Raw genomic sequence first — 21,391 nt, forward strand, 5'->3', positions numbered from 1 at the left:
AACCAGTGGATTGAAAACATACATACATACATGAATACATCTCGGCTCTTTCTCTGTCTTTTCCAAACCTCAAGTCCGCAATCTTGGTGTTACCCTTGACAGTAACCTCTCTTTTGAGAAACAAGTAAATTCTGTAGTCAAGACTTGCTTTTTCCAACTTCGTCTATTAGGTAAGATAAAGCCTTTTTTTATCTTCTAGGGATCTTGAGATAGCTACTCATGCATTTATTATTTCTCGCCTCGATTACTGCAACTCGCTGTATTCTGGGATTAACAAATCTCTGATACGCAGGTTACAGTTGGTCCAAAATGCTGCCACTCGCTTTCTGGTTGGGGCAAGAAAGTATGACTCTGTTTTTCCTATTTTAGCTTCTTTACACTGGCTGCCTGCCAGTTTTCGAATTGATTTTAAAATCTTGCTGCTAGTTTTTAAATCTTTACATGGGGTCGCTCCTGCCTATTTATCTGAGCTGTGTGTTTTACATCAGCCATCCAGAGTGCTTAGATCTTCTGGTCAGCTGTCTCTGGTTGTCCCTCGTACCAAGTGTAAAACAAAGGGGGACAGGGCTTTTGCAGCTGCTGCGCCTCACCTGTGGAACTCTTTACCTCGTCATATAAAGGAGTCGTCTACAATTGAATTGTTCAAAACAAGATTAAAGACTCATTTCTATTCACTTGCATTCCATGACCTTCAGTAATACTGATGGTTTCCTCTTTGTGATTATATAACATTACTTCTATTTTTTATGTATATAACATTACTTCTATTTATTATGTATTTTATTTTATGTTCATATATTTTATTTCTATTTATGTTTTATGTTAATTATTTTGTTTTTCTTTTATTCTATTACTGTAAAGCACTTTGGCCACAGCATTACTATGCTGTTTTAAATGTGCTATATAAATAAATTGACATTGACATTGATGTAAACTATAAAACTCAACCACCAGGAGTCACTACATGTGAACAGAAACTTTTATATCTGTCTGGATCAAACACCGGGTACTTAAAATGTTTTCTTATTAATAATATAAAAGCATTTTTTGCCGATATTATGAAACACTATGCAGTAGAACCCTGTTAATCAAGACCCCAATGAGCTGGACTTTCATTTAATTCAGAATGGATTTTCAGTCATGGAAATGCTGTAACTATTGAGAAAAAATATATATGGAAGAAATTATAAAAATAACTGACTCGTGAGTGGTTTTCTGTAAATTGTACAATATGTGTACCAGAATGGGCTTGCCTAGCTAAATTCACCAGTGCCGTGCTTGCCACTATCAAGTGACAATGGGATGCTTTCCATTTACATCCCTCATTTTCAGTAGCTCATGGTCCTTAGAAAGACACAAGTTGGGTTTCTTAAATGATTTGCCAGCCTTGCCATTTTTTTAGGCACCTCTGTGGCTGGCTCTGAAGCTTCTCGTTTGCATGATGGAATGCCAGCTCATATTGTCAGTGACTCATCCTGAGACTGTCAGTGCCATTACAGTATTAACATCATTGTAAACAAGAAGACCAGGAATGAAGGACTATTGCTAGTCCATGAACACTAAGTGGCAGATGGCCGCTGCACTGAATAAGAATGAATGTGGTGGTGCGCTATAGCAGGTGATCAAGATTAGAAAGGGGGATGAATCATGAAGTCTTGGAAATGACCAGCCCCTCTCCTCTGCTACACCAGCAAAATTAGCCACTCAGCTTCTGTATTCAGTAGACATTTGCCACTGGTATTGTAAACATACCTTCAGTTCTTTATTTGATGCTTTATTTTTATTGTCTCTTTATTTATTTCTTAATTTTATTATTCATTTTTTGTGGTGTGGGTTACAAGAATATAATAACTAGAAGTAAGGTTTACAGTGTCAATGGAACAAAAACTGAGGAAGGAAATTTGAAAAAAGATTGCTCTTGAATTACAGGTGTCAAAACAAGCTGTTTCTAATTGGAAAAGTATAGGAATGCAATTGAAAATGTCTGTACAAAAATGGTGGCCCATTTAAGTAACACATTGCTTAGTAATATTAAATAAAATCTGGTATGTTAAAGATAGCTTCTGGTTATTCTGGACCACATACGGTCATGTCATATCTGGATTAATGGAGTTCAGCTGTACATATTTAGAAAAAAAGACCTACCTGGTTAATGATATATATCCCGTAGTAAATCTTCTGTCGACGGAGAATGGGGTGGAGGTAGTGGAGCCAGTATTTTAGATGGTGGTCTCTGTGCCGAAATGGAATAATGATAGCAACTTTCTGCTTGGCTTTACAGTCTGGTGGGGAGTATTTACCTCCTTCTGTTACATCAGGATTTTCTTTTTGCACTCTCTCCAGTGTCATATGGGAGCTGAATTCAATCAGTAAACGGCCAACTGGAAAGACAGGAAGGGAAAGCACATTTAATCGTCATATTCAGTACACTAAAACAGTGCTGCTATCAATGATCTTCACAGAAATGCTACTAGTGACTACAAATCTACTTTACAGGAAATAATTTGGGACATTTAATCACTTATTTATTTATATTTGTACAATGTATTGCCTCATAAAATTACTAAAAGACACATTTCTATTGTTTAACTAGAGCTTCTTTGACTTCCACAGAAAAGAAAATGGTACATTTTCAGTAATACTTACAGTAGTTAATACTTATCAGAAATGTGTTACTTTAGTGCAACATTTCAATATATTATTATAAATATATTGATATGACTCAAACCTACCAAGCTAAAAACAAACATAAACCAAAGTACAAACATTTATTATAACTTCCATCACTAAGTTTCCACATTAATTTATATATACAGTAATCCCTACTCCATCGCGGGGGTTGCGTTCCAGACCCCCCCGCGAAAGATGAAAATCCGCGAAGTAGAAACCATATGTTTATATGGTTATTTTTATATTGTCATGCTTGGGTCACAGATTTGCACAGAAACACAGGAGGTTGTAGAGAGACAGGAACGTTATTCAAACACTGCAAACAAACATTTGTCTCTTTTTCAAAAGTTTAATCTGTGCTCCATGACAAGACAGAGATGACAGTTCCGTCTCACAATTAAAAGAATGCAAACATATCTTCCTCTTCAAAGGAGTGCACATCAGAGAGAGAGAGAGAGAGAGAGAAAAAGCAAACAGTCAAAAATCAATAGGGCTGTTTGGCTTTTAAGTATGCGAAGCACCGCCGGACAAAGTAGCTGCGAGGAAGGGAGCAAGCATTTTTCAGCATTTTTTAGAGAAGCGTCCGTATCCTCTAGGCCAGTATTTGAAGAGCCCCTCTGCTCACACCCCCTCCGTCAGAGCGAGAGAGAGAGAGGAAAGCAAACAATCAAAAATCAATACGTGCTGTTTGATCTTTTAAGTATGCGAAGCAGCATGTGGGAAGCATATCGCTTGCAAATCAGCCACATGTAAGCCCAGCAAAGAAGGGAGCACTGTGAAGGTAATCTTTCAGCGTTTTTTGAGGAGCGGCCGTGTCCTCTAGGGGTGCGAACAGCCCCCGTGCTCACAATATATTTGAGGAGTTTTATTTAATACATAATACGTGCTGTGGTTGGGTAGCTTCTCAGCCATCTGCCAATAGTGTCCCTTGCATGAAATCAACTGTACAAACCAACTGAGGAAGCGTGTACCAGAAATTAAAAGACCCATTGTCCGCAGAAATCCGCGAACCAGCAAAAAATCTGCGATATATATTTAAATATGCTTACATATAAAATCCGCGATAGAGTGAAGCCGCGAAAGTCGAAGCGCGATATAGCGAGGGATTACTGTATATATATTCATTGAATTCGTAGTCTGAGTCTTGACGACCTGAATTGTGTGTGGTTACCTATTAGGTAACGCTTGTGGTTGGTCTACCATTCAGTAAACACAACGCCAAGGTGCCCTCTTTCAGTTGCGAGAAGCAGATCATGGAATGTTGCATAGTTTACTGTCGATTAATGCAAAGAGTACGCGACACGTGTTTCGCCCTCATTTGGGCTCATCAGACGTACACACTCTACTGCTGACCTCTCAGGGAGCGAACCTCGGACGTATATATATAGTGCTGGGCAGTGATTTTTAATCACGGCTTATCGCAGGCAAACACAACAATCACATTGTTATGTGCAGAATTCAATAATGAACTCAAAAGTAGTGTATTGCATGTATTTGGTTTGCAACACTTTAAACAAATAAGGTGCTTTTTAACAGCAGTATTCCCTTTAAAGAGTAGCAGTTAAAATATTTCTTGTATATCTCAGATTAAACATTAATGTAATCAAATCAAATATAAAACCAAAGCTATTTTCCATTGCCAGGGCATTAACATTTTATCTAGTTTGTTATAGAAAAACAAGTTACCCTCAGAGTCCAGAGTCACGATCATAACATTATAACGGGCACCTTCCGAGCAACAGCAAGTTAACATTTCTAAAATCTGTCTTCTTTTTTATCTGAACAGATACTAGCAGAAACATTTTCTTTATGAGGGAGCAGCATAAACAGTCTATGTTCAGTAGCAACTCTTTGAGGGCTAATATTTTTTCCAAAAAACTCACTATTCTGAAAAGCGCACAAAGCAATGGTTTCACACATAAATCAACATAAAACATCCGTTGCTGCCTGTTGTGCCTGCTGTCGGCACCTGTTTGCAGTTTGCGGCAGCAGCGGCTATGCGAGGGGTGGCTCAACGGCCAGAAGGAATGCACGGTGGGCTGGCTGCCTGGCTGTCTTTGAGAGACAGGTGCGTGGTGGTAGCAGCTGAAGTGAGACCCAATATGGTTTGTACATCTTGTCATCGTAAGTGTCAAACGTTGCCATAGGTGCATTGGCTACACAAATGTGTTCAGCACCATGATCAGCTGGGGACCGATCAGCTGATGCCAGTACTTCACTTTCGTTTTTGATCTCCAGATCGCTTGCATCAAAATCAGAGTCCGGCAAATCAGAGTCTGATTCAGCGATAATATGAAAAAAGTCATTCACGGATTATTTTGCTTTGAGCATTCACTTTGGTATCTCTCCACATGCCATTTTAGAAGCTGTTTGCTGTTCACTACTCTCGCACATGCAGGAAATCTAGGTCAAATCAACAAAGCTAACTTTCCTTCTAGCAAAAGCATATCGAAAAGTGCTGTAATAAGAAGATCACTGATCTCTATTGATCGCTAACGAGGCTGAGGCTTTCAAAATAATAATAATAATAACTAAAAATGTGTTAACGTGATAAAATAATTGTCGGCATTAATTTACTTTCCCAGCCCTATATATATATATATAGTATAGTATACATAGTATAGTATAGTACTGTATACAGTATATATATACTGAGAGAGAGAGATTTAGCTCTATGTGACTTGCCCACTAGTTTACCTCACAGAATGTATTCAAGTCCGTACCTTTTAGTTTACATGGATATCTAAAGATGTAGCCTTGCTTAAAATTCCAAAGATCAGCACAACTACAATAGCAGGCTGAGTGCTGGACTAGAGAACTCTTGAATGGTTGACTTCAGGTAGGCTTTGTGATGCTTTTCAGCACCGAGGCACTTACATGAAAATTCTTAGCTGAAGCTAAAGCTGAATTTCAGAAAACACAGGGCAAATGTTGAATACAAAATACTAAATGTCGTTTTTTAATGTTTTTGTGCTAATGCATGAGGACTAAATAAAATGAAATGTATTTATGATATATGCTTTTCAATTAAACTTAATTATAATACTTCAAAGTGACAAAAAATCCTGTCATTACTGAAGTTTGTCATTTCAAAGAGTAAATAAAGCAAATACTGAACTAAAACTAGATGAATGAATGAATAAAACAGTAAGAAAATGTGAGTGGAATTAGCTTGTTGGGGTGCTTTGTCCATTCCTTGCCTGGCACATTGCATGGATCCACAATGTTTATTAGGCTCAGCTTGTTTAAATTGTGTTGCTGTGTGTTCCAATTCATTTTATTCCTGTATGATCCTCCTTCTCTGTTCCTTTCTCTGTTTGTTTTTGTTTTCATAAAATCATTGTTGTTTCTAGTAGTATGTCAGTACTACGAATTCCTCGTTGTAAACAGACTAGTATATTCCTCTAACAACGGAGTTGCAGCCCAAAATGCAATATGGTGACTCATCACTCATCTGCCATAGAACAGAAGGAGCTGATGGAAAGTGTAAACTACAACCTAATTCTGCTGAGGATAACGGAAACAGCATCATGGATTCAGCTAAAACATTTTTACTCATTTGGCACATTTGGTATTCAACTGCATATTATCAGTACCCACAAATCCCAGCTTTTCCTAATGATCCCTGGTAAAAGACTTCCTATCTTCTTTTTTGTTTCTATTTGACCTAAGCCTAAGATATATTAAACATTACAATTAACTAACAATATCACAAGCTAGGTTAAGAAAAAATGTTAATATGCAAGTGGAAATTGGAATATACATATTACACTTTTTTAGTTCTCTCGCACTGTGCTTATTGTTTTGCTGAAATGGTATTTAGTACTTAACTACATTTACAAAAATGTACCACATTGCCTGTCAAATGGAAGTGTCTCATAGAAAAATTGAGTGAATTAAAAATGAACATAAATTCATTATAACTGTTGGAAGTCTAAGACAACAACAGAAATAATGGTACATTTACTGACATCTTCTGCATCTGATTACCACATTGTTTGGAACAAGAAGCTACAGCCTCCATAGCTGTACAGGACCAGGTGTGCCCACCTAATATAAATTTAAGAAGACATTTTGGGTATTGATTTCACTTTGCTCTGGTGTTCTCACATTCTTGAGATTCTTCTTTCCTTTCCTTTCATTCTTCAAACACTTGTCAAGTTCATGAGATAGCCATTTAGTGCTTTTCATAAATGACTGCTCTGTGTTAAAGCAAGAACTGTCAACTCATTAAGAAGCTGACCGATTTAAAACATTTTAAATATTCACAGGCCCCTACCTTATTAAAGGTGCTACAGGGGGCAGGTCTGCAAACAAGTAAAGAATGCATATTGGCAACACGTCATTAGAACAGACAGCTGCACTTGTCAGCATTTTTATCCAGTTTCAATTAAAGAATGATAAGGTCAGCAATTTTTCACAGATTTTCCTATCATCACAAGACACCACGAGAGAGACAAAATGCAGAAAACGTATTCATTTAGAGTAGAAAGTCAGCTGGTAAACCTCTAAGCCATCAAACACCTCATACCAGTGGGACAAACTCCAATTCTCTGTTTACAGAAAAGGCAACATTTCCATTTGTCATTCAGTTTCAAAAGTCTCTAGAGAATACACATTTTTAAACACTCTTGATAACTTTGATATGGTCCTTGTCATTTTGTGTCTGAGAAATATTCTTTTTGCAGTGCATCATAAGATACACACATATACTATATATAACAGGGGTGGGCAACATCAGTCCTGGAGGGCTGCAGTGGCTGCAGGATTTTGTTCCTAACCATTTTCTAAATGAGGAGTCAATTATTGCTAATGAAGGACTTATTGTTCAAGTGACATTTTTCTGCTTCATTTTAGTGGTCTCGTTTATTAAGGTTCCCCACCCATAATTGCTTACTTCAATCTTAGACAGCTGCATTCACTATTTTTAATGGCTCTTGATCAGCAATAAGATGCAAATGACAAAGAAGCCAGCAGTTCTCCATCAGGCACTATTTGGTTTAATAAAACACTTAAGAGAAAGATGTGACAGACTGAAAATTATCCATTTTAGGCTTACAATTGTTTGGATGCTATCCGTGGAAAGGAAAAAATCTACAGTATAAGTACCTAACATGGCAGACTAACAAGCCATAAAATTAAATTAAGTCTGAGATTGGCAAGGACTAGTTTCTCCATTAAGTAATTGGGTTGGAACGAAAACCAGCAGCCACTGCAGCCCTCTAGGACCGACATTGCCCAAAACCTGGTATATAATGACCCATTCATACATTTAATTGTTTTTACATCATCAGCCTCCATTCATCATTGGTCAGCAGAGGCTAAGACAGTAGACAATAAACCACATTTTAATGGTTTAAGCCGCATAACATTCCTAATAATGAGGTCTCTGCTTGAACTTTAACAGAAAGACATGGTCAAAAAGTGCTGATTATGAAAGGTACTGTTTAAAATAAAATGTCTTTTTGTGGTATGTGGACAGTGACATGTCAACTACAGTTGTGTTAGACACCAAAAGGAGGCAGTGTTGCACTTATCGATTTCCCACAATACTCAAATGAGAATTTCAAATGATTACCATAGTAGATACCTTATGTATATACATAGTATCTATCAAAGTAGTACCATAGTAGATAAAGCTCTAAATAAAAAGTTGAAGACGTAAAATAATACAAATAAGAGGAAGAATGATTTTAACTTCAAGACTGGATACTATCATGAAAAATCCCATCCATCACCTGCAGGAGGCGCATTCTTGAAGCACATTTACCCAGAAGTTCAGTCCACCACGGTGTGCTAAGAAGCACTTCTGGGGGTCTTTTCTCCCTGCTGCTACTCTAAGTTTATTTTGAAATTACTGCATGATATATATTTATTTATTTAGTGATTGACTGATTGATTGACTGGCTTATTATCTGTTCTGTAAATCTGTGTTCTTGTTTTTTCTATTTTTGCTGCTGTAAGCATGTGAATTTCCCCTTGGGATTAATAAAGTTTATCTAATCTAATCTAATAAAAGGTTGGCATGTTTATGCAGGAGAAACCTGAAATGTGCTTTATTTTTTAATAATGCAACTTCTCTGCAATTTTCCCTTTTAAGTGCTTATAGTATATCATCTTTATGATGCAAAGCAATATGACATTGCATTGATTAGTATATAGGCCTAAAACCCTTTTTTAGTTCTATTTCAGGAGATAGACTAAGTGTACTGTATATTTTTACTCAAATAACACAATTAGATGTCTAGTCTATCTGTACAGTTTATTATAATGCTTTGGATAAGTGTCTATAGGCCTAAAACCCTTTTTTAGTTCTACTTCAGGAGATAGACTAAGTGTACTGTATATTTTTACTCAAATAACATAATTAGATGTCTAGTCTATCTGTACAGTTTATTATAATGCTTTGGATAAGTGTCTATCTGTTGTCAGCTGCACAGGGTAAGCATGTTCTTTTAGGGGGAATGACCAGGGAAGAATATCTGTGTATTGCAGTCACTTACTTGTTTCTCTTTCTCTCGATGTCCGTAAGGCCATCAGCTGGAAAGATATCACCTGACTATTCCCCGGTTCCATCCCTTCCAGGTCAACCATTATAAGCTGAAGTTGGCACAGACTTGGAGTCGTCAGTGACCTGACCAAATTACATGAGAGACACTGTCCTGAGAGACTACTCTGTTACTGCACAAATTGTATTGAATTCTTTTGTTTTTCTTTCCTTTTACTCAAGACTAGCTAACTTTTTGTTCTATTGTTTCATGATGTGTATTCAATGGTTTCTCATTTTAACATAATATAGTGAAAACAATAGTAATAAATCTCACATTCATAACCTACTACCTTCCCAGTCTAACCACAGTACAAACAACAAGTAAATCTTTATATATGTTGATGCCAGAAAAGATCAGGGGAAATAAATTACACTTTAACACTTGAAAGGAGTGTAATAAAATTTATGGAGAAGCTGCAAATGCATGTATTTTAAAGAACTGGACTACTTTAGACCCGTATGTTACTCACAAGCTGCCTGCTCCCATCCACAGCACTAAAATTACATCCTGCACCACAAAGAATTGAATGGGTCCTCTGGAATTACCGCAGGACTCTGGATCTCTACAACAAAGTATTTAAGGCCAAGGTTCAGGGTTCTACAAAACCTACAAATTATAATGAAAAGCTGAAGAGCTTTTTTCCACAGGACAGTTCATTAAACAATGTGTTGAGTGGCCATTGAGCACACAGTATGTGTCAAGAGGAACTGTCTACAACAAAAAAATGTAACTTCCTGCATACTGGAGACTGAAAGTGAGAATTGCCAGTGTTTAATAATGATTTTCAAATGAACTCATGGTTGCCTATTCATTTTGCTTGCATGTTTTACTGGATAAAACAGATTTACTACTAAACAAAATGATTTTGTTATTTTACTTCCTTCTAGTTTGGCATGGAGTTCAGATCTCGAACACATTAAATTGATACAGAGACAAAATCATTATAATAAGCAACATACTGCACCCCAGATTTGGAACCAGACCTTTTATTGAAAATTTCATTTTGGTCAATTAAGCAATACATTTTAAACACTCCCCAGTCAATACAGGACTGCAGTACAATTTCACTTATTTATCTTGATTATACAACATAGTTCTAATAGTTCTTGTAGCTGCAAAAATATAAGGTGTCATCAGGCACAGGTAAGACACGTGTCAAAAGAATTCACAGAGTCCAAGAGTTCGTTTTAAAGGTTTTTAGTGAAAGTTAAAAGCGAATAATCCAAACAAGAATAAAAGAAAAAATAGTTACACACGTAGAATAAAAGGCAAAAAAAAAAAGGGAAAAATGAATCTTCTATAAACTTAGCTTTTCTTGAAAGACTTTAGTATTTTCCTACTTAAATGTTCTTAATTTCTTCTTTCCTACTTAAAGGTTCTTAATTTCTTCTCTCCTACTTAAATTTTCTTAATTTCTTCTTTTGTACTTAAAGGTTCTTAATTTCTTCTTTCCTACTTAAAGGTTCTTAATTTGTTCTTTTCTACTTAAAGGCTCGTAAGCCGGTTGGCACATAGGCAAGTGCCCAGGCACAATAACGTGCGGTCACAGTTAAAAACCATATGCCTCTACACCTTATACAAGGCAAGGCTGACACTAACTAACTGAAGAATAATGTTTACTCCAAGCTATTAGAAATGGCAAGAACATACAAAAACGATTCTATTCACGGGGGTTATAGGAACCTTCCATAGTTTATGCATTGTCATCTAATAAACATTCATGAATCTTATAGAACAAGGAAAATGGCTCTTACAGTTCTAATTTCATTATCAAGTTAAATGCATCATGCTATACATGCAACTACAAAATATTCATGAAATTAAACACATGTATCTGAAAACTCCAAAATTCCATGAAAGCTACTTTAATATGTGGATTTTTAAACTTTGCTGTAAGGTGAAGGTTTTCACTCAGCATGTGATAAAATCTTTGAAAAAGTAAAACATTTAGTTAAGACAAATAAAACACAGCATAAAACCCTCTTGGTTTAATTTGATCCATATAACTTTTTAGTATTACTTTCAAGGTGAATTTGAAATTATTCTTATGTTTTGAAACTGGCACTGTTTGTGAGGAAGATCACGTACCATAGCAGAACTAAAGCAAATGCTACAGATCTTTAAAATTATGATAAAAGGTATTAACTGATGGATGGGAAAGTTTATTATGTGCGGCTGATTATTATTTTACAAAAAGGTCTGCATCTTTTCACATGCTTTTTATAAAAAAAATATTTACTTATCATACCGAACAATTATATGGTAAAATGTTTTAACATGACACAAAAATCTGAAATAGCCTAAAAGCTTTTTAAATTAAGTGCTTCTCCTTAAAAGCAAATCAATCAAAGTCAGATCAAAGCAAATGAAATGCACCCTGAAATAAAATGCAGACAAAATAAAAAGTACAAAAAGTGATTGATGAGCATGTAAGAAACCTACCACCCCCACCCCCACCCCCACCAAAAAAAAAGGATACACCAAGGATAATAAGCAGGCCTCTGGTAGAGCTGAGAAAACTCACAGGGAGGAAATGAAAACTGACAGCTCATTAACTGGGAGCAAATCCAGAAAAGGAGCTCAAGAACATTTAATGGACACCCATGTGGCCAAGGCTGTGCTCAAATCACTGGCCTGTGAGGGCATCACACTAACAATGATAACAACCACAAGCAAGACATAACCAGTGCAGTTCTCGTAGATGGGTATTATTTAATGCAATAGCAGACAGAATTTTTATGTAAAAAATATTTTTGCTATTATGTTCATTTAAGATTATTGGGTGGTCATATACAATAATAATAATACTAATAGGCGGCACGGTGGTGCATTGGGTAGTGCTGCTGCCTCGCAGTAAGGAGACCTGGGTTCGCTTCCTGGGTCCTCCCTGTGTGGAGTTTGCATGTTCTCCCTGTGTCTGTGTGGGTTTCCTTCGGGTGCTCCGGTTTCCTCCCACAGTCCAAAGACATGCAGGTTAGGTGCATTGGCGATCCTAAATTGTCCCTAGTGTGTGCTTGGTGTGTGGGTGTGTGCGCGCCCTGTGGTGGGCTGGCACCCTGCCCAGCGTTTGTTTCCTGCCTTGTGCCCTGTGTTGGCTGGGATTGGCTCCAGCAGACCCACATGACCCTGTAGTTAGGATATAGTGGGTTGGATAATGGATGGATAATACTAATATAAATACTTTTACATTTCTACATAAATATGAATCACATAGACACGATATTCCTGAGGAGATCATAAGAACAATTATGATCTCCTCAGGAATATTATTCTTTAAATATTATATCATTCAGTGTCCATCATGAGGAATTTTATACTTCTTTGATTTTCAGGTCTGAATTGAAGATTATTCTAAAATTTCATACCATACTCCAGCATGTTTCAACAAATTACATTTCTCAGAAATGTCAGTTAGTGTTTCTTCAATGGACTATAGTCTGTACCCTATATACCTTATATACTCATGTATAAGTCGGGTCATGAAACATGAAAAATCGATCATAAAATCAGACCCCGACTTATACACCCGTTCAAAAATGCAACACTTAATTTTTTTTTTTTTTTTACATCTTCTTGCCTCCTCAAATCTCACATCAGTTTCTCAGGCACATCGAATTTTGTTGCAGCAGAGCAGTTACCAATTTCTTTTGCTACTTTAACGACGTTTAATTTAAAACCAGCTTCATATTTTCTTCTGATTGAACGCTCCATCACTGCGGTGGGTTGGCACCCTGCCCAGGATTGTTTCCTGCCTTGTGCCCTGTGTTGGCTGGGATTGGCTCCAGCAGACCCCCGTGACCCTGTGTTCGGATTCAGCGGGTTGGAAAATGGATGGATGGATGAACGCTCCATCATAGATAAGGGATGCTCTTATGATAAAGGTGTATGAGGGTGTGAGATACAAAAAACACAAATCAGTGCAGACATTGCTTCGGAATATTTCAGGTATTACTGTGTGGTCACGTAGACACAATATATAGAAAAAACAAGGCAGTGTGCTCCATGGTTACTTTCTCAGGTGGGCGTTAGCATATCATAATCTCTTGGACCAATAGCGTGAGTTTTGCACATTCGACTTATACGACCAACATTATAAAATACCAGAAATTATACAATAAAATCAAGTCCTGACTTATTCGTAAGTATATACGGTAATCCTGCTTTTGATAAATAGTTGTTGGGTTCTACAGTTTAATCCCAATTATGTGTTGTTATAAGTGGAGGCTATAATATAAAGATTTTTAGCATTAATAAAACAGAAATACTACAGGAACTTAGAAGGACTGCAAATTCACTGTAAGTGGAAATATTTTAAATTAAAATCTTACTTAACATATTTGTCAAGGTCATTATGGCTTGATTTGGAATTTTAATTTTCTTAATAACAATAAAAGTTGGAAAAAACTGCAATCTTACAATTAGACAACAGAATACTGAAAAGTACTGAAAAAAAATTATATTGCATACAGCTACTGAAAGAAATGTGAAAAATTGAGCATGGAGTGGAGGAAAATTGGCAGTGGGTTTTTAGGAAGAAACCTGGTAGGTGAAGCCTGTCAGTGTTGGATTTCACTGCTATGCACTGTAAACTTTTTAATGAGTTGGCCATTAGATGTGTTTTCTTGTCTCAGGTATCATGTTTGGCCCTGTGAAACTACTTGCACACTGACTGAATGAAATGTAAAAGATGTGCATTTGCATATATAACTCTATAACAGATAACTTAATAGGTCTGGATTTTAGTTTAGCTCAGTCCATCTAAATTGTGGTAGAATTAGGAGGTCTCGTCCTTGAACAGCTTTAAAAATTCTGTGCTGCTACTGTACCTGAATTTTAAAGCACCAAAATTATTTTTCACATTCTTAAAAATATAAGGAAGTAAAACATTTATGTACTGTATATAAAACATTTATGAAAATTTATAAACAAAAATATCTTGGTTTACTTATGTACCCAATTCCTTTTTCACTTACAAATTTTGAGACTATAATCCATCCATCCATTATCCAACCCGCTATATCCTAACTACAGGGTCACGGGGGTCCGCTGGAGCCAATCCCAGCCAACACAGGGCACAAGGCAGGAAACAAACCCCAGGGAGGGTGCCAGCCCACCGTAGGGCACACACACACAGCACACACTAGGGACAATTTAAAATCGCCAATGCACCTAACCTGCATGTCTTTGGCCTGTGGGAGGACACCGGAGCACCCAGAGGAAACCCACGCAGACACGAGGAGAACATGCAAACTCCACGCAGGGAAGACCCAGGAAGCAAACCTGGGTCTCCTAACTGCAAGGCAACAGCGCTACCCACTGTGCCACCATGCCGCCCGACTATAATCGTATTTTCTGAATTATTTATGTGTGTTTGACAAGGATTTGACCTTCAGTCTTCATGTGCACACATTCTAAACCATGTTTTCTCCAGCTTAGAAATACTACACAATAAAGTCCATTTTTTAAACTACAGGGTCTTGCAAGCCTCACTTGTGGCAGAATTGTCTGTTATAATGTTTTATACTCAGGCTCTTCAAATTGTTTGCCAAGTACATCACATTTAATTCAAAACAAGGCGGCAAGTATCATTAGCTGGAAGTTAGAAATAGAAATCCAAGTCTTGTATCACTTCACTGGCTTCCAGTTGAGTTTAGAAACATTATTAAAATTCACTTTCTTGTAAATAAAGTGAAAAATTGTTTACTATCCCAGTGCCTACACTCCAGGACATACTGTACAGTGCAGCCTCGAAATGCAGGATTCCTTAATATTACAAAGAAAAATAAATATATCATTAGAGGCAAGACCCTTGGCTTTGGGGCATCCGCACCTTGGAAAAATATGCCTGCCTACATATGAGAAACAACTTTGGTCTCATTGTTTAAATCAAAGTTGAAGATTCTATATTTAGCATAGCATATTCTTGTTAGTTCTGTTGCTGAACTTATTTCATATTGATGTATTATACTGCTTTTTAATATGGATTGCTTTTATTTTACCTTTACTATTGTAAGTCTTTTCCACTTTTCTTTTTCACTTCACCGTGTCATTGATGGTACTTGGTCTACCTTTCGAGTAAAAGTGCCATTACATATGATGGACCTGTTTGTAGGGACCTTCTAATGGAATGAAACTATTAATAATTTTCCAAATCAAGGTGACGGAGACAGATAGAGTGGCCTTAAAACCACTTCTATACACCTAATGCATATACAGTATTGGTTAATATAAACTCACTGAGCAAATTACTAGGAACACCTGTATACCTGCTTATCCAGACAATGGTTTAATCAGCAAATCATGTAGCAGCAGTTCAATGCATAAACTCATGAAGAGACAAGACAGGAACTTCAGTTAATGTTCACATCAAACACCAGAATGGGGAAAAAATGTGATCTCAGTGATTTTGACTGTAGCATGACTGTTGGCTGGTGTGAGTATTTCTGTAACTGCTGATTGTCTGGGATTTTTACACACAACCGTTTCTATATTTTCCTCATTGTGGTGCAAAAAACAAAAGAACATCCAAAAAGCAGCAGTTTGGCAGATGGAAATGCCTTGTTGATAAGAGTAATCAGAAGAGAATAACCAGACTGCTGTGAGCTGACAGAGAGGCTATATTAACTCAGATAACCATTCTGTGCAACTGTGCTGAACAGAAGAACACCTCAGAATGCACAACACGTCAAAACTTGAGATGGATGGCTTACAACAGCAGAAAACCACATCGGGTTCCACTCCTGCCACCCAAGAACAGAAAGCTCAGGCAGCAGTAGACACAGGCTCACCAAAACTAAACGATGAAGACTGGAAAATATACCCTGGTCTGATGAAACTCGATTTCTGCTGAGGCACACAGATGGTACAATCAGAATTTAGCACCAACAGCATGAATCCATGCACCAATCTGCCTTGTGCGACAGTCCAGGCTGGTGGTAGTGGTCTAAAAAATGCATTCTCTTTTCATTTCATGCCATAATTAATTTTATTCTTCTTTCAAATACAAACCTGACACCTTGCCACAAACAGCAAACAATAAAGTTTCTTTCATCTATCCAAAAACATGCTAAGTCTCCAGTTCATGGGGGTGGCGGGCAGACCTCAGCCCCAGAATTACCAGATAGTGCCAACATTGGATGACGTTCCAAGGGCACAATCACTAACACAATTCTAAATCTGACATGTTAATGCAACACAAATGGAAAACCAGTGTACCAAAAAAAAAAAACAAATGTAAGTATGAGTACAGATTTATTTCTAATTTTTTTTTTAGAATTTTCTCCATTTTTTAAAAAAAAAAGTCACTTCTTGCATTTTGAAATCTCATTAAATCTAACTATTTACATAAAGTAATGAGTGCTTTATTCTCTAGGGAAATATAAGAAGTATCCTAGATAGCTGCAGTAGGAAAATTGATAGGAGAAATATAATAAGAGAGAAATTAAAAATACGCATTTTATTGACTTCAGGAACATTTGTTTTATCATATTTTATACTTACAGGCACAATAAATGACAGAGGGCAATCACAAGGTAAATGCACATCCAGATCTTCATATTAATTTGAAAAAGTACACTTTAAAAACATTAAATAACGAGCAAACATGCAATATAATCTGCACTGAAATAATACAAAAAATGTACATTACATGAAATTGAAACATTTTTCATTATACTCAGCGATTTCAATTCCTTAAGAAAAATAGGGAGATGATAACCTCATCAATGTTATCTCAAATGTTTTTGATGAAATTCAAACCTTGGAGCCTTCAGGCATTTAAGATCCATGGAGAAGAGAAACAAAACTACCTGCTTACTCAGTGTCAGTCGGTTAACTTTTATGTGTCTGTAAACAAGTCTTCAGCTGTATCTTGAGGAAAGAAAAAAAAATGTTCTTTTGCTGTAATAATGCAGGTGGCATACTGGCAACACCACCTAGACTGCTTTCTTCTCGCAGTGACTGCCTATGCCCTCCTACATTGGAAGGACAGCAATACCAGACTAACTGGTGGTCCAAACTGGAACTTCATGAGTGAGGATGGGTGTGTGTGTGTGTGTACACAAGGGCCATTTCTGATGTACTGACATCCCATTCCATTCATTTTTTGTCTGACTCAGATTGTTACCTGTGGACCACTAGGGCACGTACAGCCGCCCTAACCCGACACAGACAGGGAGAGACACGAGTTGCCACACAACACACGTTTATTTTTAGCTGGGGTGCTCTATTTCCCTGCTCCCCACAGCACAGTACCAAATAGCACAAATAAGACAATCCTTTCTACTTCTTCTGTCTTTCTTTTCTCTGCCACCTCTACTCCTCTCCCAGCAAGCTTCTTCCACCTCCTTCCGACCCGGAAGTGCTCCAGGTGCTCCCAGATCCTCTTTCGACAGAACTTCCGTATGTGGCGGAAGTGCTGCAGCTTGGGCTCAGGAACTGTCCAGGCGCCCCCTGGCGGTGGCCACAGACTCCGGCAGGGTTGAGCTTCTAAGCTCCAAACTTGTGACCCCACTGTGAGCCTGGGGGGTTGCTCTCTAGTATTCCAGGGGAGGTATTGTCCTGAATATGCCCTCTCCTCTGGCCCTTCCATCACAGGGGCGTCCGCCACATACTGTAATGTCATCCAAACAGCCATTTAAACATTTGGCTGATGAATCTATCCAAGGTGTTTCCTCAGGGCGCTCCGGTTTCCTCCCACAGTCCAAAGACATGCAGGTTAGGTGGATTGGTGATTCTAAATTGGCCCTAGTGTGTGCTTGGTGTGTGGGTGTGTTTGTGTGTGTCCTGAGGTGGGTTGGCACCCTGCCTGGGATTGGTTTCTGCCTTGTGCCCTGTGTTGGCTGGGATTGGCTCCAGCAGACCCCCGTGACCCTGTGTTCAGATTCAGCGGGTTGGTAAATGGATGGATGGAAATCTATCCAAGGTGACCTACAAGATCAGTACATGTTACAAATGTTTATTTTCTAGATCTCTTTACAATTTTTTTTTTTTTTTTACAGTTGGAGTACCGGCAAATCAAGTCAGGTGCTGAGGGCCATGAGTCATGAGTTGGGGATTGGGTTTAGGGTGTAATTTCCACATTGCCTGCTACTATTTTCAGAAGATACTTATTCAGAACTGGGTCTCTATACCATTGAAACCAAGGTAGGATGCAGTGCCAGTCCATCATTCATGCATTATTCACATAAGCTTCTTAGAGTGGCAGATTAACCAGACGGCAAATTACTTGGCATTTGGAAAAAACTTCACATGGACACACATATCAAATCAGGTTTATGCTGTGTGAGATGTCTCAATGTCAGTGGTGTTCAGGTTCAGCTCCAAGGAACCTCCATGGCTACAGGTTTTTATTCTAATCAGTTTCATTACCACCCCGTCATTTTTTAAATTGAGCTAATTTTTTTGTTATCTGACCTACAAATATTTCTAAGAAATTAATAAATACATGTACCATACTAAGAATTTTACCATTGAGTGTATACCCTTATTCAGTTTGGAGCTTGATTGATCATCTTGCTAATCCACCTTCATGACTCCACTGATTTCTCTTCAGTTCTCTTGGGCACCGCTACAACTTCCTAACTATGATCACCTTATCTCTTATGCCCCTGGATGGTGGCACTGGTGTGAGAGACACCTGGTCACATTTCCATACTGGCACTCTAACAATCCAGTCTTTAACAGTTAATCCTTTAAAACTGATCCATAGATTTGGCGATAGCTTTGAAAATTCCAGGTTTCAGATTTTCCTATCACTAGGACTCAACCTTACTATTCCTCCTATTTTATTTTACACCCAGATGAAGCCAGTCTTCATAAGGTGAGGAGTTCTATTATGCTCTACACTTCTCTTCTGTGCTCTTTTCGTGTTTTCTCATTCTCTTCCCTTATTAAAAGTCAGTTGTTCTACTGTACTCAACATTAAAGCCTTTACCACCAACATCCGACCTAGAATATTATTTTTAAAAAATACCATTCTTTCTTCCTAAATTGGTGCACAATCCATGTCTTACATCATGAGACTGGGGCACTCAGCCATACTGTCCTCATTTTTATTTAAAAGTGTCATGTAGATTCTTCCACTTGTTCTGGAGCTGATCTTCTGTCTCCTCCTTCCAGCCCTATGTTTCCACTGCTCCTTCCTCAATCCTTTATTCTGAACAACCCTTTACTGCCCCATATATTTCTCCTCCAACATCTCTCTTCACATTTTTCTTAGCCCAATACAACATCACATTTTTTCCTTGGGAGCCATTCTTGCACTGGCCACTCACTGAAGGTGTTCCTAGCTGGCTTTATGCAAATACCTGGAAATCTTTTTGAAACCATCAAGCACCAATATTAAGAAAAGGGTGTCTGTTACTCATCTGGTGGGAAGCTTGGTGGCCAGGGACTGGTGATGTGGAAGTGTTGACTACGTAATCTTTTGTATGTGTCCAGCGGTTGAGCTTTGGTCTTCTGTTATGACTGGTTACTATCTTCGTTTATTTACTTTTTTGTAATTTCCTTCTCACAAAGCTGACTGCTGAGGATGTTTTATATTCTGTTTACTTAAAAATGAGCGTTTATTGCTTAATTCTGTTTTGGAGTTATAAGTCAAAATTTGATAAAGTATGGTATGTAGAATAATTTGTCAATCTGCCACATATAAAGGCATTTGCCAAATTAAAAATAAAATGGAGTTGAATCTTACATCTGTTTTTTACATTAAAGGGCAGTAGTACAGCACCACATCAGGCAGGCTTAGTGCTCAAGCACATTCTTTATTCAGAAAAAAAAAAACACACACCAAATAATATTTTAATCAATTGCAGGAAATACTGAAGTAATTGCATCTTGTGCATCATAAAAGCACATGAAAGCTTATAAGCAAGGGGAGGCTCTTTAGCATATCAATCTTCTTAAAATTATTCAATACCTAGTCAATGTTATACAGTTTAATCTAAATGGTTTTTAAATGAAGGCAGAGTATCTGCAGTATCTTTATGAATGAGCTGAAGTGTCGACTGGCATCTGTAGCTCCACTACTTGCAAAAGTCTATTTATATATGCCAGTAACAAAATAAATAAATAAGTATAAACAATTAAGTACAATAAAGAAAAGAAAAAGACAAAGGTGAGATACACCCCCAATTCCCTTATGCCCTTTGGTTTTGATTATTGGTAATTTATTTTTTCATGTTTTCACACTGCTCAATTACATTTTTAAGCCCATTGCTGATGACATGATCATTGACGCTGGGATCCATTGACTACATCACACAATCACTATTTAAGATGGTGGCATGTTAAGAATGCATTCCAGACTTCTGGATATTTTCAACAAGACTTTCACTTGTAGAAGATTTTGTAATTAAACTTTGGTTAGGGCACATTATTTGGTATGTCCCTTTATTCCTTTTTTATTTCATTATTATTATTATTTTATTTTATTTTCGAAAAGCAAAACACTTCACAACAGCAGCACAGTACTACATTGTTCCCTCTGGATCTATCTATCTATCTATCTATCTATCTATCTATCTATCTATCTATCTATCTATCTATCTATCTATCTATCTATCTATCTATCTATCTATCAAATAATAACATCCCTATGTTCTTTTAGAGCATTGACTTTTGGAGTTCATTTTGGTTTGTTCGAAGATCCTTTTGACCTTCCACTATTCCAGCTTGTTGCTATCACCTCCTGGCCTTTGCGAACATTACTTTTTTCTTAAGGGGTTTCAACAACATATGCAAAGTGTTATCAAAATGCATAGTGTTATTTGGAACTTCCTAGGAGTAAAGGCTGCGGTGGGTTGGCACCCTGCCCAGGATTGTTTCCTGCCTTGTGCCCTGTGTTGGCTGGGATTGGCTCCAGCAGACCCCCGTGACCCTGTGTTCGGATTCAGCGGGTTGGACGATGGATGGATGGATAGGAGTAAAGGGGAAATCACTAAAATGAGGAGTGAACAATTCAAGATGTTCCTGAACATGTTTTACTCTCTTTTAATTAGAAGACAGGAGATATTTTACTCAGGACAGCCTCTAAAAGAGAAAGAAATATTGCAGAGAGTTGGCCTTCAGAATCAAAGAGGAGAAGAAATGCTATTTCCAGAACCAAGAACCTCTAGGGCAGTATAAAAGTAAGGCAGACCTCTGCCCAAAGGTTACTCCAGGAATTCCAC

At 37.6% G+C, this 21,391-nt stretch overlaps 1 protein-coding gene across 2 annotated transcripts in view; it reads right to left on the reverse strand.

The window, feature by feature from the left end:
- The window catches only part of b4galt2 (UDP-Gal:betaGlcNAc beta 1,4- galactosyltransferase, polypeptide 2), a 623,387-nt gene that overhangs the window by 240,546 nt on the left and 361,450 nt on the right, over nucleotides 1-21,391 (reverse strand). For both annotated transcript variants that reach the window (XM_051933145.1, XM_028811284.2), the window contains exon 3: nucleotides 2,146-2,381. In XM_051933145.1, coding sequence (XP_051789105.1) covers nucleotides 2,146-2,381 — 236 coding nt within the window. The remainder of the gene's footprint in view (nucleotides 1-2,145; nucleotides 2,382-21,391) is intronic.

Source organism: Erpetoichthys calabaricus, chromosome 10 (genome assembly GCF_900747795.2).
Source record: "Erpetoichthys calabaricus chromosome 10, fErpCal1.3, whole genome shotgun sequence".
NCBI classification, from domain to species: Eukaryota; Metazoa; Chordata; class Cladistia; order Polypteriformes; family Polypteridae; genus Erpetoichthys; species Erpetoichthys calabaricus.